This window comes from Amphiprion ocellaris, chromosome 14 (genome assembly GCF_022539595.1).
Source record: "Amphiprion ocellaris isolate individual 3 ecotype Okinawa chromosome 14, ASM2253959v1, whole genome shotgun sequence".
Lineage (NCBI taxonomy): Eukaryota > Metazoa > Chordata > Actinopteri > Pomacentridae > Amphiprion > Amphiprion ocellaris.
This window is the reverse complement of record NC_072779.1, coordinates 24,103,182-24,119,248: the sequence shown is the minus strand read 5'-3', so window position 1 is coordinate 24,119,248 and position 16,067 is coordinate 24,103,182. Positions and strand designations below refer to the sequence as shown.

General features: G+C 38.9%; 1 protein-coding gene across 1 annotated transcript; it reads right to left on the bottom strand.

Annotated features, from left to right (window-relative positions):
- Nucleotides 1-1,364: 1,364 nt before the first annotated feature.
- si:ch73-261i21.5 (zona pellucida-like domain-containing protein 1) lies at nt 1,365-12,515 on the bottom strand. Its single transcript, XM_023276487.3, has 10 exons — nt 11,052-12,515; nt 9,333-9,559; nt 9,070-9,254; nt 7,876-7,948; nt 6,945-7,042; nt 6,706-6,786; nt 6,247-6,418; nt 3,792-3,909; nt 3,154-3,174; nt 1,365-2,038 (listed from the first exon to the last, which is right to left on the bottom strand). The coding sequence occupies exons 1-10, from the start codon at nt 11,197-11,199 to the stop codon at nt 1,881-1,883; spliced, it is 1,281 nt and encodes a 426-aa protein (XP_023132255.3). The 5' UTR covers nt 11,200-12,515; the 3' UTR covers nt 1,365-1,880.
- Nucleotides 12,516-16,067: the final 3,552 nt, after the last annotated feature.

Genomic DNA, 16,067 nt, shown 5'->3' with positions numbered 1-16,067 from the left:
AAAAAAATTTAGAAGCCAAAATGTATTCTAAACTTTTGACTCATCAAAGTAGCCACCTTTGGCAGATATTAAAGCTGAACACACTTGTGGCATTCTTTCCACGATGGAAATCAAACATTCTTCAGAAAGTTCTTCCCAACTCTGTTGCAGAAGTTCCCATAAATGTGTGACACTTGTAGGTTGCTTTGCTTTCATTCTTCTGTCCAGTTCATCCCAAACCAGCTCCATGGGGTTTAAGTCTGGAGACTGTGCTGGCTACTGCATGTTTTCAAGCTTATAATCTTGTTCTTTTTTCCTAAGGTAGTTCTGGCAGAGCTTGGATTTATGTTTTGGGTCTTTGTCTTGATGTAGGATGAAGCCCTGACCAACCAGGAACACACCAGACAAGACAGACAGCCCAGGCAAGTCTCTTTTTCTTATTCTGACATCTTAACAACAGCTTTCTTGCTGCAACTCAACCTGTCCAACCTGCAACTCTAAGTCTTCTCTTCATTGTTGAAAATGAGACTTGCTGACTACAACCACTATTGAGCTGTGCTTGCAGCTGTTGATGAACTGGTTTAATTTTTACTCTGCCAAGGAACCCGGTGGAGTTATGTGACGATTGGCGTACATTTGTCCATCTGTCTGTCTGTTAGCGACATTACTCAAAAACTGACTAACAGATTTGGATGACAAGTGATAAAACTTGACAGCGACGCAGCTTATAGTCTGGATCCATGAATTTGTTAAAGATTTCTGTATCATTGCAAGATAGCGGCATGCTGTCACTGTAACTATGACAACAAGTGAACGCTACGTCAGCTGCCTGCTGACGGTCACATGATTGCGATCCTACTACAAATCGACCGCTGTGGACTTATCACGACTTATCCGTCAGAAATGATACAATGACTAAACAGCCTTGGCGGAGTACTGTGCTCTCTGAGTGCTTTTATTGCTGAAAATGTTTTGTATTTTATAAGCTAATAATTTTGAAATTTTTAACATTCATCTGAAAGATGGTTATCCTAAATGTTATAGAATAAAAAGTGCACTATTATCTGTACTTTTACATTATTTACTGCCCTTTAGTACTCATATATGTGCATTCTCTGGTTAGGGTTCACCAGAAAATGAGGTCTGGCACAATTCTGCATCCAATAGTGATTTCTGCATGTCCAGTGAAGCTAACTGTCCTGAGCAGGAAACAAACAGCCAGGGCTGGGATGCCAGTAAACACATGCAACTCCAGAATAAGTTATTTATTTATTTATTCTTTTATTAAACAATCCAGTATAAAAGTACAGTGCTGTAACTTTTTGCATATGCTGTAACATTTAGTAAAAATGATATATAAAAAAACACCCTACAAACCATAAATATCAACCATAAATGCAACACCTTTATTAGATAAAGAAATACAAAAACTTCTGAATGGTCAATAGATATAAAAGTATTATTTAAAAAACTGCCTGTGCGCTACATCAGCTATCACCCTGCTTTAAATAAACACTGCCCACAATTCAGTTACCCAGTATCTTAGTATCTTAAATGAAATGAATGTGCAATGGTTATATTGTTTGGCATGTACATGACCATTGTTTCTGTCTGACTGGTTGACAGAAGATGATTAACTTGTAGCCCAGTACATAAAAGACTCTGTTATATGCTCTGCATACTTATGTTCTTCTTCCGGCTTGAAGGACCATACTGACATTTAATGAAAATGCTCATTTCATTATTTACAGTGTTTATGTCCAGAGAGATGACTTGTATGTAATGTAAAAGTCAGAAGTCTTGATATTAGCTCTGACGTTTGTGCTCACTCATTTATAAGAATTTTATGTGTGAATGAATGAAACAGAATAAAGTCCTTTTCAAGCTGCTCTGACCCTCCGTCACTCCTGTGGGTATAGGACTGCCTTGTTGAAAGCAAGTCTGGAGTTGTGCATTTGGTAAATAATGAAAGCCACCAGAGCGATGCAGATTGCTCCAACAATGGCGGCTACAACCGAAACAGCCACCACGGTACAGTTCATATCAGTCTGCTGAACACCTGGGAATGAAGGAAACCCAAGTGATTAGACCACACAGAGCAGTATGGAGCTTCTGTACTGATGAGCATGACAGAAACTGTACAGCATGTTAATGTACAACAGGCTGACTGGTTTCCCTGATCACACACCTTTAACCTCCTAAGACCTGCCCTCCACATATGAGGACATCAGTTTTTGTTCATAAAGAGTGTATTGTTCATAATAAATAGTAGCAGTAGTAGTAATAATAATAATAATAAACAGATGTTAGATATTATCCAGTTAGTACATTTATTGGTTACTCCTTATCCCAAATAACTAGAAGAAATCTAAAATGTAAGCCCAGGCAAAGCTCAGATCTTAGGAGGCTACACAAAATGATAGTCATGGTGCACTACTAACAGTTACATCAGCATATTTGGGATTTGGTTGAGAGACCCAAGCATACAGTATCTTCTCTCATCTGCTGAACTGTTTGTTCTGTCATTTAACCATCCAGAACAAATCCTGATCAGATGCTTCACATTGGCTTTTTCCAAAGGCCTTTGGTTTGCTTCAAACGAAGTGCATGTTAGATAGATGGGCATGCATTAAGAACATTCTACAGCATGGTGTCTGAACGAATTTAAAGAAAAAAATGTTAAAAGTTAGCAAAAAAAATATTGTAACAGTGATAAAGTGGGGAAAGAAATGGTTTCGGATGCTGTTCTACCTCTATCTGACAAGCTCTTCAGCTGAAGTCTACTGAAGGCTTTATACAGCAGTATTTCATGTGGAAGTGAGGAAGAGCTTCTGTTCTTCTGTCTTTACACACCAGCCTCAGCTATCCCTGTATGTACAATGCAAACCTCCAATAACTGTTTTATTTTGCCTCTAGGGGGCACTGGAAACAACAACTGATTGATCACCTTCTGAGTTAATATGGCTAAAGGCTGCTAAAAAGGGTCCACTTCTTTTTCTCTAGGTGAGGACTGATCTTCACATCCATTACTCCTGCATCTTCTACTTACTGTGAACCTTAATGGCACAGATGTTTATGATAAGAAAAACCAAGTGACACTGTTGTTAAGTGCTTTGTCATTTCTTTAGTTTGATAAAAAAGACAGAAAAACTCATGTGAGCAGTGTATGCATACCTCCAGATGCCACCAGATATCCTGTGAGAGAAAAGTGAGAGAATCGTTAGTTCGTTCATTACCAAAAGAACCCTCCATTCAACTCATGTGGACTTAAACCGATCAGACATAACATCATGACCACCTGCCTAAAATTGTGTTGGTCTCCTTTATGCTGCTAAAACTCCTCTGGCCCAGTGGGGCATGGACACAGAACCTCTGGGGATGTCCTGTGGCATCAGGATGGAGACAGTGAATTCTGTGGGATCTACCTAGATCAGGCTTATCCTGTCACAACCCATGCTCAATAAGATTTGGATCTGTGGAGTGTGGAACCCAGGTGAACGCCTTAGCTCTGTCTTGCTCTATGGGCCACTTGCAGTTTTTGCAATGCAGATTGCATTGTCCTGCTGAGGGTGGAAACTGACATCAAGGACTGCTGTTGTCATGGGGGGTGGGAAATTAAGGGGTTGCTTGACCTGCAATATTCAGGTGGGTGGCGTATGTCAAACATCCACATGAATGTCAGAACTCAAGGTGTCCCAGCAAAATGTTGCATATTAACAAGATGATTGATGTTATTCACTTCACCTGTCAGTGGTCATGATGTTGTGGCTGATCGGTGTACATGACAGTAATAAGACCTTTTACATTCTCACCGTTGTCTAGGCGGATGGTGATGGGGCCTGAGCTGACAGTTGCCATGTCACTCACAGTGGTGTCCTGGTTGTTGGAGATGCTGCGTCGCTTTCTGGAATTGGTGTCAGTGGTACAGTTCTGCAGGTGATTTGGACACTTGTCATCAAGACAGCTTTTCAGAAGAAATATTGTAACTTCGGCTGATATAGGTAAGTGAATTATTTGAGAATGCCACGACAGCTTTCCATGAAAATACAAAATTCGTTAGCTTACACTGCCAGTCAAAAGTTTGGACATACCTTCTCATTCAATGCTTTTTATTTATTTGTATTATTTTCTACATTGCAGTTTCATACTGAAGATTAACACTTTTTTGTTTACAACACAATTCCATATGTAATCTTTAAAGGTTTGATGTCTTCAGTATTACAGTTTTTCTCAGTTGATAAGACACTAAATTCCATTCACTGCACACAGCCACCAACGGACTGCACACATTTCTCAAAAACAGGACTCTGCTGTCCAATGTCCACAGTTTCCAAAACTCTTGCACTCTATTTTCAAAAGACTGAACACGTTTTTTTCTCATTTGAACACACTTTTTCACTCATAGCACACATTTTTCAAAAAGTGAACACTAGGAAGCAGAATTGGGACACTGTTCCAACACTGCTGTCACAATTAAGACACAACAGGTCAAAACTGAAAACACTTTTGCCAATGAACTGCACACTATAAAACCTGCTGGGAAGCAGAATTAACTGTTCAGAATGTAATCTGTTGTTAAGGTCAGCAGATGGTAAGGATGGTGCATAAAGTAAACTGTTTCAGGTTTATTGTGGTTTACTTTACATGGTAAGTAAATGTTGTTTGTCCCTTCAGTGACATGTCTATACTGTAACAATACAAGCAGTCAGAAATGTTCTGAGAATACTGTAAAAAATCTAATGTATAATTCTGGTTCATAAGTGCTGGTAAAATTACAGAAAGTGTACATGACTGACTTTTTCTCTGTTTGGTGTGTGTTTGTTCCAGAGAGTTTTTCAGTTGAATTCTGATGATACACATGAATACATCTGGGACAATGTTAGTTTTCATAGAGGACTATTGATTTGGGAATAGTTCAATATGAACCCTGAAGTTATTGTGGTTTTTCTGCCACCATATTCTCCCTTTCTGAATCCTATAGAAGAATTCTTCTCTACATGGAGGTGGAAGGTATATGAGCGGCAGCCATATTTTGGGAAAATCTCTTCAATCAGTGGTCTTGGCATGTGGTGATGTTTCTGTTGATTTATGTCAGGGATGGATCAGACACATTAGGTCCTTCTTTCCAGAGAAAACATAGCTAGTGATGTTGTTGAGATCCTGTGGTCTGACCAGGCTGAAAGAATTGATGCTGACATGGTATAAATATCTGCATACTGTAATGTGTACAATACAGTGCTGTATTTTTTGTCTAGCATTATTTTTATTTTATAATGTACAGTCAGGCACTGCAATGGTCCTCTCTGATTCATTTATAGGATGCATTTGTGTTTAAGTTGTCATTTTTGAGGACTGTATCTTTTTTTTACACTTCATGTGAAAACACAGTGAGAGAGGAGTGTTTTGTATTTAGCAGTGCAGTGTCCTAGTTTTGCTTTGTTTGTCTTAATTTTGAAAACAAAGTTCAGATTTTGACAATAAAGTGCACTTCTGACACGAGTGTGCAGTGCTTTGTGAATTGTGTTCAACTAAAAAAAAATAGTGTGCAGTGTGTTGGGAAATGTGTGTTATTTTTCAGGAACAGTGTCTTATCAATTGAGATAAACTGTAATCTACAATGTATGAAATGGTTAAATAAAAACCATTGAATGGGAAGGTGTGTCCAAACTTTTGACTGGCAGTATAAATTAAAACTCTAGAAAATCTAAATCCACAGCATGAAGTAATTTGTGCAGCCTTGTAGGATGTATTTTGGATCAATCTGCATTTGCAACAGTCTTTACAGATGGATAGAAAAATAAATAATTTATTTATAGAGCAGATTTCTTATCTAGGATGCAATACAATGTGTATTTCAATTTTTAAAAATAAGACCTAAAGTTAGATATACTGTTGATATGAAATAAGATCCGCTCTTTTGGCCTGTTCCCCGATAAAGAGAATCTCTGATTTGTACTTTTTTAACTGTAAAAAAAAAAATTAAAAAAATAAAATAAAATAAAATAAAACAAAAAATCTAAGGTACTCAGTCATCAAAATGTTTAGTTGCCCACTATGCATGTATGGGATGCAGCCCTCTGGCCAGACTTCCAGTGGACTAGAAAGTAGCATAAAAATAAGAAAAGCACTTGTAGAGCGCAGTACTCTGCCAAGGCTGCTCAGTCATGAAGTCTGAAGTCTGTATTACCAAAGCCATAACCAAGAGCTCAGCAGCAGCCATGCAAAAATATTAAATAAAGATTAGTGAGCCTGGAGGCAGATTCTGACCTGAATGAGGGTGGGGCAGAAGGTGTTCACACAGAGCCTGGTGGCACAGTGGACATAGTAGGTGGACAAAGTTACATCTGCACTCTGGACAAAGCGGAAAGCCTCAAAGGAGAAACGAGCTTTCTGTTGCTCTCCATTGACTCCCATCACTGTCTGGCCATCCCGGTTACACCTTGAAGACAACAGATGCAGATATTGTTTCTATTCTTTAGAATACAAAACAAACAAATACAAAACCCCACTTTCTGTCCCACAACCAGAAGGCATAGGTCTAGTTTCCAGGTGTTTTACTTCTATTAAAGATCGATATCATGACTTTCTTCCATGAAACTTTTTTTCCATTTATAATTAATTTTCACTGGTTTGTTTAGGTGAGATTTTTCTGAATGGGGTATTCATCGCTATGTATAGGCAGCATGTAGACAATATATTTTATCTCAGGATGTTAATTTAACTCACCCAACAAAGAGATCGTGAAAAGTGGTGTTGATTGGGAGGAGCGAAGTGGTGGCATAACATCTGTCCAGGAGCACGTTAAATCTGCAAGGAGGAGTTCAGGTATCAGCCCAGATCATAAAAGCTCATCATATGGATATTAGTAGCACAAATATAGAGTTTCAGAGTTTATAGGAGTGTAAAGTTGGCACATTTTTTTAACAAACAAGTAGAGCTTGCAAACTTACAAAAACGTGAATTACCTGTTAGTGAGGTTGGATGCTTTCACTTCTACAAAGATCCTGGTCTTTAGCTCAAGCCCTCCTTGAGGGATATTCAAGGAGGAGGAGTAGCTGTTGTCCTTTAGGCCCAATAACAGAAGAGAGAGGATGCTGAGTGCATTCATTTGCATTCATTTATTGATGGTTTTATACTGTGGATACACGTCTTAGGGCCTGTGGCCTTCGTTTGGAGTTTGCTCTGTTGTGTATCACCAGAAAGTATTGAGTGGGGGAATGAGTGAGTGTAACTGGTTTAAGTCACAGAATTTGGCTAGAGCTTACGTTTTTAGTGACTAAAAACTAACACGTGTAGATTAAAGTGATTTTGATGAAATGTCACAATTTTAACCTTATATTTCTTTTATTCAAATAAGAGTACATCACATCACACACAACTGAAGGAAACCCCAACAATTGTTTACATTTTGACAGTCTCTTGCTTTTCACACATGGTGTCGTTTTTGTGCTTTTTTTTTTTTTTTTTAAAGATGTCTTTCTGTCACAGTCCTGATGAGAGGATGAGCAGCAGCTGCTAATCACTCATCCTCTCACTATAAAGACCGGCGCTGCATGCAGTGCGGCGCTGGATCGTTCTCTCCTCCTCTCCAAGCTGTGAGACAGAGACAGAGCCGACGGAGCAGCCCGTAGGATATTTAAGCTTGCTTAAAACATGCTTCTTTTAGTTGCAGAATATTTACCTTGAATGTTAGCATCCAGTTTTTCCAGCATTCAAGGCAATTTACAGCATGCTGTAGCTTTGCCCAGGTTAGGCACATAGTTAGTATCCTGCAACTTGTGTACTCGTGTACTCACTGAACAGGAAGATTGTGTCCTTCTTTTTCAAGCACTGAGTAAGTCTGTCTGTGTAACACTGACATAAAGCAGCTTTCCGTTGACACCGCATCATTCCTACCGAGTAGAGTCCTATGCTTAGGGTGCTGATGAAACTCCCATTTTTGTCTTTGACTGCCAGGTTGGTTCCAGCCCTGTTGGGGGAAAATATAAATCTTCTGTCTGCAGCTGAAATTCATCATGAGAGAAACTCATGTTATCAACAACCAGGTTCATGTTCAAAAACATTGAGCCATCAGAGATGTACTAGAAAGTTGAAGATTATTTCATTTTCAAGACATCTGAAAATTTCTTGTCTGATGTTTTCAAAGTGGTTGGTGGTTAGCACAGAAGATCCCCAGTTCGCATCCCGGCCTTCCCAGATCTTTCTGCATGGAGTTTGCATGTTCTCCTTGTGCATGTGTGGGTTGTCTTCTGGTACTCCAACTTCCTCCCACAGTCCAAAAATATGCTGAGGTTAATAGGTGACGCTAAATTGTCAGTAGGTGTGAATGTGAGTGTCATTGTTTGTCTCTATATATAATGCTGTGATAGACTGGTGACCTGTCCAGGGTGTCTAAGTCAGCTGGGATAGACTCCAGCCTTCTGCAACCCTAATGAGGATTAAGCAGTGTATAGATAATGGATGGATGAATGGATGTTTCAATGTCTTAGATACTTTTTAAAAGGGCCATTATTTTCCCCTGAAGCTCAGAGGAAACATTTAAGATTTTTTTGTATTGTGAAAGACACTTTTCATACAACATCATAAATCCAACTATTACCAGGTCATTTTTGACATTTTTGCTTAATATCATAATTTGCACCAATTTCTTTTTCGTCAACTGACTAATCAGCTGATTGTTTCAGCTCTAGAGTGCTCTTTGGTTGATTAGTGGAGTCTCTGCCAGAGACAATGGAACTGAATGTATGTACAATGTCTTGTGATGGTAGCAGGGACCCAACCACGCATTCGATCACATCTACTTCTTTTATCATTTTCTATGTGATAAAATAAGTGTATGTGATGAGATGCTTTCACAACCACCACAACAAAAAGAATATATGAACTGTGTACCTATTAAAAAAGCAACAAAAATTGTGTGATTTCACAAAAAAACACAGCATCAAAACACTTCACTAGCAAAGCAAGTGTACAATGTAGACCTGTACCAGTATTTTCACTTTGTAGATTTCCCTTGCATTTGATAACAACAGCACCTGAAATCTTACATTTACTTTCTTTATGTAATCTTAAACAACAAGAGCCACTTACACACTCATCTGAGTATTGTTGACCATGTACTGCAGTGGGTAGCGGCAGGAGAACCTGTACATCACCTCTTGGTGATAAGTGATGGCTCCTGTAGTCGGGTCCTTGGAGCAGATCATGCCTGAGATGTTGATGTGCTGGATGTTGGAAAAGTCCGCAAACTGTCCAGTTCCCATCTCCTGAGAAACCTTTGAAAAAAACAGACTTAGGTAAGAATATTTTGTGAGTGGCATCTTGCTGGGTGTTTTCAGCTTCAGATAACCTACTGTCAGTGTGCTGGAGCAGGCAATGATTGCTTCCTCTGAGATGGAGAAGCTGAATTTGACAATGGGAGGGTCGGCTGTCCAGTCAGCTGCCCCTTTACACTGGTGTTTGGAGTGTTCAGAGTTGAGGGCCAGCAGTGACTCATTGTATCCATTGAAATAGATGGGACACAGGAGGATCTGAAGGTCTACTGTCTGCGAGCCACAAAAGACCTCGATGTCTGAATTAGCTGTACAGAAAAGAATGAGATTTTTAACAGTCCTCACTCTGTTGTTCATATTCCATGGCAGTATTGTCTGTGAAAACATGTCTGCCCAGGAAAAGCTTTCTGGAATCTGAGAAAATCTCACATAAAAACTGGACAGAGGGAGTTAAGAAAACTACTGTGGATGATGTATGGGTAAAAAATGTCCAAAAGAAAAGCATCCCGGCCTGCAGATAGTTATGCATGAAAATCCCAGTAGATCAGCAGTTTCTGAAATAGTCAGGCCAGAATGTCTGGTAATCAACAGCAATGCCATGTTCCAAGTCACTGAAATCACTTTTCTTCCCCGTTCTGATGCTCAGTTTGAACTTCAGCAGGTCGTCTTGACCATGTCAACATGCTGAAATTAATTTAGACATTTGATTTGATTTTAGGCTGCACAGTGGCTTGGTGGTTAGCACTGTCGCCTTGCAGCTAGAAGATCCCGGGTTTGCGTCCCAGCCTTCCTGGGATCTTTGTGCATGGAGTTTGCATGTTCTTCCTGTGCGTGCATGGGTTTTCTCCAGGTACTCCAGCTTCCTCCCACAGTCCAAAAACATCCATCCATTATCTACACACCATTTAATTCTCATTAGGGTCGTGGGTGGGCTGGAGTCTATCCCAGCTGACTTGGGGTGAAAGCAGGGGACACTCTGGACAGGTCACTGGTCTGTTGCAGAGCTACATATACAGACAAACAATCACACTCGCATATTTTTGGACTGTGGGAGGAAGCGGACACTCGTAGAAAAACCCACGCATGCACAGGGAGAACATGCAAATTCCATGCAGAAAGATGCCAGGAAGGCCAGGACTGGAGCCAGTGATCTTCTAGCTGCAAGTCAGAAGTGCTAACCACCATGCCACTGTGCAGCCTGCCCAAAAATTGATAATTGGTAGTTCTAAATTGTCTGTAGGTGTGAATGTGAGTGTGATTGTTGGTCTCTATGTGTAGCCCTGTGATAAACTGGTGACCTGTCCAGGGTGTCCCTTGCTTTCACCCTAAGTCAGCTGGGATAGACTCCAGCCCCCCATGACCCTGATGAGGATTAAGTGGTGTATAGATAATGGATGGATGGAACTCAATGTGATATGTGAGTAATGCACAACAACAGGAAAACATCTGGCTTCAGCAGAATTCAGTTGAAAATATTAATGCAACTGTCTTTCTTTGTTTGAGAAAGACATCAACAAGAAAACAACACCATCATTTATCTTGTTTTACCCTCTACTCATGAATCATATTTAATTCCAGGAATGAACAATAACAATCAACGTCAAACTCTGTCATCATCACAGCCATAAGATACCTCATGTCAGAGATAAAGACTCTCCTCAGATAGCTGGGCTACTGTCCTGACAGCTATTAGGTTGCATGAGAAAGAGAGGTGTGAAGGGAAAATGAGCGGAGAAGAAGGAGTCAGTGTAGCAAGTGGGTGAAAAGAATGAGAGCATAAGTTCTGCAAGTTTCACTGACCTGGACTTCTGAACGTGGGGTGTCCAACACAGGCATTTTGAGCTTGAACAAGAAGGAGTGTGGCAAACTGATATAAAAGAAGGGCCAACCACATTGTCTTCAAACTGGAGGAAAAAAACAGCTGGTGACATGAATTTGAAGTGCACATGATCTCTGCTCTACTGGGGCGTGTAAAGGGCTCAAAATGCCATTGATGTACACTACCGTTCAAAAGTTTGGGGTCACTTAGAAATGTCCTTGTTTTTGAAAGAAAAGCATTTTTTTAATGAACATAACATTAAGTTAATCAGAAATACAGCCTAGACATTGTTAATGTGGTAAATGACTATTCTAGATGGAAACAGCAGATTTTTAATGGAATATCTCCATAGAGGCACAGAGGAACATTTCCAGCAACCATCACTCCTGTGTTCTAATGCTACATTGTGTTAGCTAATGGTGTTTAAAGACTAATTGATGATTAGAAAACCTTTGTGCAATTATGTTAGCACATGAATAAAAGTGTGAATTTTCATGGAAAACATGAAACTGCCTGGGTGACCCCAAACTTTTGAACAGTAGTGTATACTCAAGTACTCATTTTTTAATTTTTTATTTTTGGTCAGAATTCAAAAAATGACCACAGGCTTAATATATAACATTGTCTTGCATTAGCTCAATATACATTTTGTATTTCAAATAATTTTCTGAAAAGTATCCAGTAAATACAGCTGTCAGATAAACATAGTGAATTCACAGTATCTTACTCTGGATTGTAGTGGGAAAGCATAAAGTAGGATGAAATGAAAATACTCAGTGAAATAGAAGAAATTCAAAATTATTAAAAGCACCTAATTACTTTCAATCACTGCAGAAAACAACAACAAAAAACAAATGTTGATTTGAGAAAGTATCACAAAATACCTTTTAATACTTGTAAAACTATTGGGTGTATATTTCAAACCATACAAGTCCCTAAATAGAAAATAGAAAGAAGCAAAAAGCAAGATGAATAAATATCAGGCTAACCAGTACCACTTGCAATTATCTGTGAATCTGTACACTTCAAATTAGAGATGATTTCCCCCTGAATCTGTGGCATCATTGGCTAGAGTTCATCCCTGATTTATTCCTCAGAAATTGACACTAAACAGTAAAGCAAACTGGAGGTGAAGCTCATGTCTCTTCAGTGAAATCTGAATATCTTTTGGTTTAATTTTTGGCTTGAAGTGTTCCATTAAAAAAGACATTTCAGGCAAACACTAATAAACTGTTGAGTGGGCAGCAGTACAGACATTTGTGAGCTGGCTCTGTAAAAAATCAAACTCCATTTACGATTACACCAGAAATTGTATAATCTATTTATCTTATAAGCAGTAAAAACAATACTGCACATTGACATATGCTTTTTGAAGCTAAGAAAAGTTATTTCTTACCTAGTGCAGACAACCACAGAGTGCTGACCCACCTGTTGTCTTTACTATGTCTTTACCTGTGTCTGCTCTTACCTCCATGACTTTTAGCATTTATACTGGCCTCATTTCCAGCTAAAAGCAGCTCACAGGAAGCCCATGAAGAAAGGTAACAGAAAGAGAGCAAACAAGACAGCTGAATCTAACAACCGGATCATCTTACAGACGCGGAACAATAGGTGAATCTATATGGAGTGTCTTGTCTCTGGTGCAACATTATGTCAAGTAGCATTTCAGAAATTACCTCAACTGCCATCAATTTTGGAATCCAGGTGACCCAGTGTAAAGTAAACCCCATCACTACTGTTTACCACTTAGAAATGTCCTTATTTTTGAAAGAAAAGCAGTTTTTTTCAATGAACATAACATTAAATGAATCAGAAATACAGCCTAGACATTGTTAATGTGGTAAATGACTCTTCTAGCTGGAAACAGCTGATTTTTAATGAGTATCTACATAGAGGTACAGAGGAACATTTCCAGAAACCATCACTCCTGTGTTCTAATGCTACATTGTGTTAGCTAATGGTGTTGAAAGGCTAATTGATGATTAGAAAACCCTTGTGCAATTATGTTAGCGCATGGATAAAAGTGTGAGTTTTCATGGAAAACATGAAATTGTCTGGGTGACCCCAAACTTTTGAACAGTAGTGTATGTACAGGTTGATTCTGATTCTGTTTTCAGAAAATTTCAGGGAATATTAGTTGGGCTTTTGACAAGATCATACTGACTGTACTGAACAGTGCTTCATGTGAACTTTAAAAGACAGTTGTTTGTAAGTTGCTCACAACTTACAAACATAGGAAAAATTGACAAGGATTTACAAAATACGTACTGCTGTCTATTAAGAGCTACCAGATAGTAGATCTAAAACCACAGAAACCCAGAGAACCATTAATTATCTGGTAACTTGATGCCATCCACACTGAAGACATTACGTAACCAAAATGTTCATGCCTGCTGAATTGTTTCAGCCATATTTACATGGAACATGTACACCTCAAAAAGCCATGATACGAGTTCTGCCCCACTTAAGTGCTTTTTTTTTCTTTTCACACCCCAACCACCCCAAACTTCTGCTAGAGGCTATCACTCTTTGTTAGGAAATTAGGTCTCCTGCACACCATCTCAGACTTGTAGAGAAAGACACACCCTGCCAAACAAAACCTCCGACAGCTGTCACCTGAACCATGAATCCCCCCAGATCCCCTCCAGGAACCCTGAGACCTGATCCCAGCAGTGGAGTGGATATGTGCACACCCTGAGCATAGCATGTCTGTCCTTTTCCCCATTCATGAGCCATAAGTGTATCTGAGTGGATTACAGCAGCTGAAATGTACTTCTTCTTAATCCTGGGTGTTGACACTTGAAGGGGGAATGCAGAATGGACAGATTGGAATCTAGCAATCCAGCACCCTCTCTTTATTTTCTGTTTTAGTGCCATAAGGGCACACCAACCCTGATATCTAGTTAATTACTGAATGAGTCAGACTGTTTTCATTATTGCAGTAACAAGATCAGCCCAAAATCGCAAAGATGATAGTCTTCTTTTTTAATTGTTAATCAATTAATGTTAATTAATCAATAGCAAAAGCAGGATTGAATTACTAACTTGAGTTAACCCTTTAAGACCCACCATTGTGCAAGTCCGCCAGGACATATTTTTACATTTTTACATGCTGTAGTGCCATTTCTTGGAGTATTTTTATTTGCTTTACATCAAAATAACCCTGATATCCCAAATTTTAATAATATGTATTGACTTATGTCTTAACTAGTACAAAAAATTGCTTAAAAGTGCAATAAACCTTAAAAAAATGAAAATCGTTTTTGTTTTTTCACATATATTTCAAAATACAGAAATTGCATAGCTGTATCCCTCAAATTTGCAAACGTAAAAAAGTTGCACAATATCCTTTGGAACCACAAGGTTGTGTGTGGTGGGTCCGTGTACGGATCTGGTAATTGGATTTCCCGTTCTGAAACCGGTATTGAAAAACAAAAAACGAGTGGTTATTTGATTTTCGTTTTAAAATACAAAAATTAAAATTGAGATACAAGGCGTTTTTCCTTTTCATGATCAAAAAGGGATATACGATTTTTTTTAAATGCTTTGAATTTCGTTTTATATTTATAATAACAAGAAAGTAAAATCAGTAAGAGACAGAAACGAAAAAAAGTCCGTTTTTCATTTTCTGAGACCGGAAGTGGTCATCAGCAAGTGTGGAGCCAAACGACAACAAGATTCTCAGAGGGCGGAACAAGAGAGCAGCGATTGGTCAGACCAGAGATAATATAGAAGACAGCGCGCTAGCGTATGTAGTCTATGTTTATCTATGTTCGGCACGTCTGGTAGCATCTCTGGCTGCTGTTGACCTTGTTTTTGGCGTAAAACACGGTAAGAAGATAAATACTTCTAACCAGTAGCGTTGTTTTGTTGTACGTTAAGTCAGCGACTTGTGAAGAGTTGTGTTTTGTCGTGTTTGAGCAGTTGGTCCGGACGCGTTAGCTAGCTAAGCGGCTAAGTTAGCTAGCGGGCTAATTAACACAGGTGGCTAACTTACCGCTGAACACCTGCGTTAGTTGCTGTCGCAGCTGTCCTCATTATTAGAATGACCTTCTCAACCTGTTTTTCTCTGCTGTGTATTTTAGCTTTTTAAAAAGTTATTTTACTTTAAGGTTAACTGAAACCCGGTCAGCTGCACTGAAGTTTAACATTCAGCTGGTTTGAATTAAACCACGCTTAACTTAACATTGCGCAACATTACCTCTCTGAATCTCCATAATTTCATTAAATTCCTTCTCTCTTCCACTGCTCAAGTTCAATCCAGTATATAAAGTGACATTAATAGTGAATAAACTAACAACCGGCCATTGTATTTATTTATTATTGCATGTATTTGTAGTAAAACATGAGTTGAAACATCCTACTTTTGGATCTAGAACTGCACAAGCCGTTCATTTTCAGTCACCTGACGAGTTAAACTCCCCTTTTTATGTGAGGTTGAAGCAGAAAGTCTGAGTTAACAAAGAAAGTTCTTTATAATTTGCGATACCTGTTATCGCTGACTGAGGCTTTAGTTTTTGTTGAGCTGATTTACACGTAGAAACTTTGTTCAGGAAGATTTCTCAGTAGCTCAGAGGACAGGCTGCTTTTTACACAACCTTGTAAGAGAATGTCTGTCAATGCTTTCAGCAGAATTTAGAAACACAACACTTCCTGAACAGATATTTTGAGGCTGTGACGTTGAACGTTTGAGAGTATATCAGTGTGTTTGTTTGTGGTCTTTCTGTTTCTAGGTGGAAGCTGAATTAGTGAGGATGACTCCTGCTCCTGTCATCTCTAAGCTCCTCACACATCTTTACCTGCACATGAGGAAAATCACTCCTGTAGAATGCAGGTATGTTTGTCATTATTATAAAAAGATGTTGCCTGGTGACCTGTCAGAAACCCATTATACAGAGTCAGCCAAAATAATGTTTACACACATCAGGAAAAGAAAAACTTGCATAAATATTTCAATACCAAATTTATTCAGACATCATGAGATTAATAAAAGTTAT

Bases quoted from the DNA above. Each gene is read 5' to 3' on its own strand.
- si:ch73-261i21.5 (XM_023276487.3), bottom strand. From the start codon at position 11,199: ATGTGCACTTCAAATTCATGTCACCAGCTGTTTTTTTCCTCCAGTTTG. The intron at 9,560-11,051 runs GTCAGTGAAACT...TTTTCTGTACAG, and splicing joins CCCCACGTTCAGAAGTCCAG to CTAATTCAGACATCGAGGTC. The intron at 3,910-6,246 runs GTCAGAATCTGC...AATCACCTGCAG, and splicing joins TCTGCCCCACCCTCATTCAG to AACTGTACCACTGACACCAA.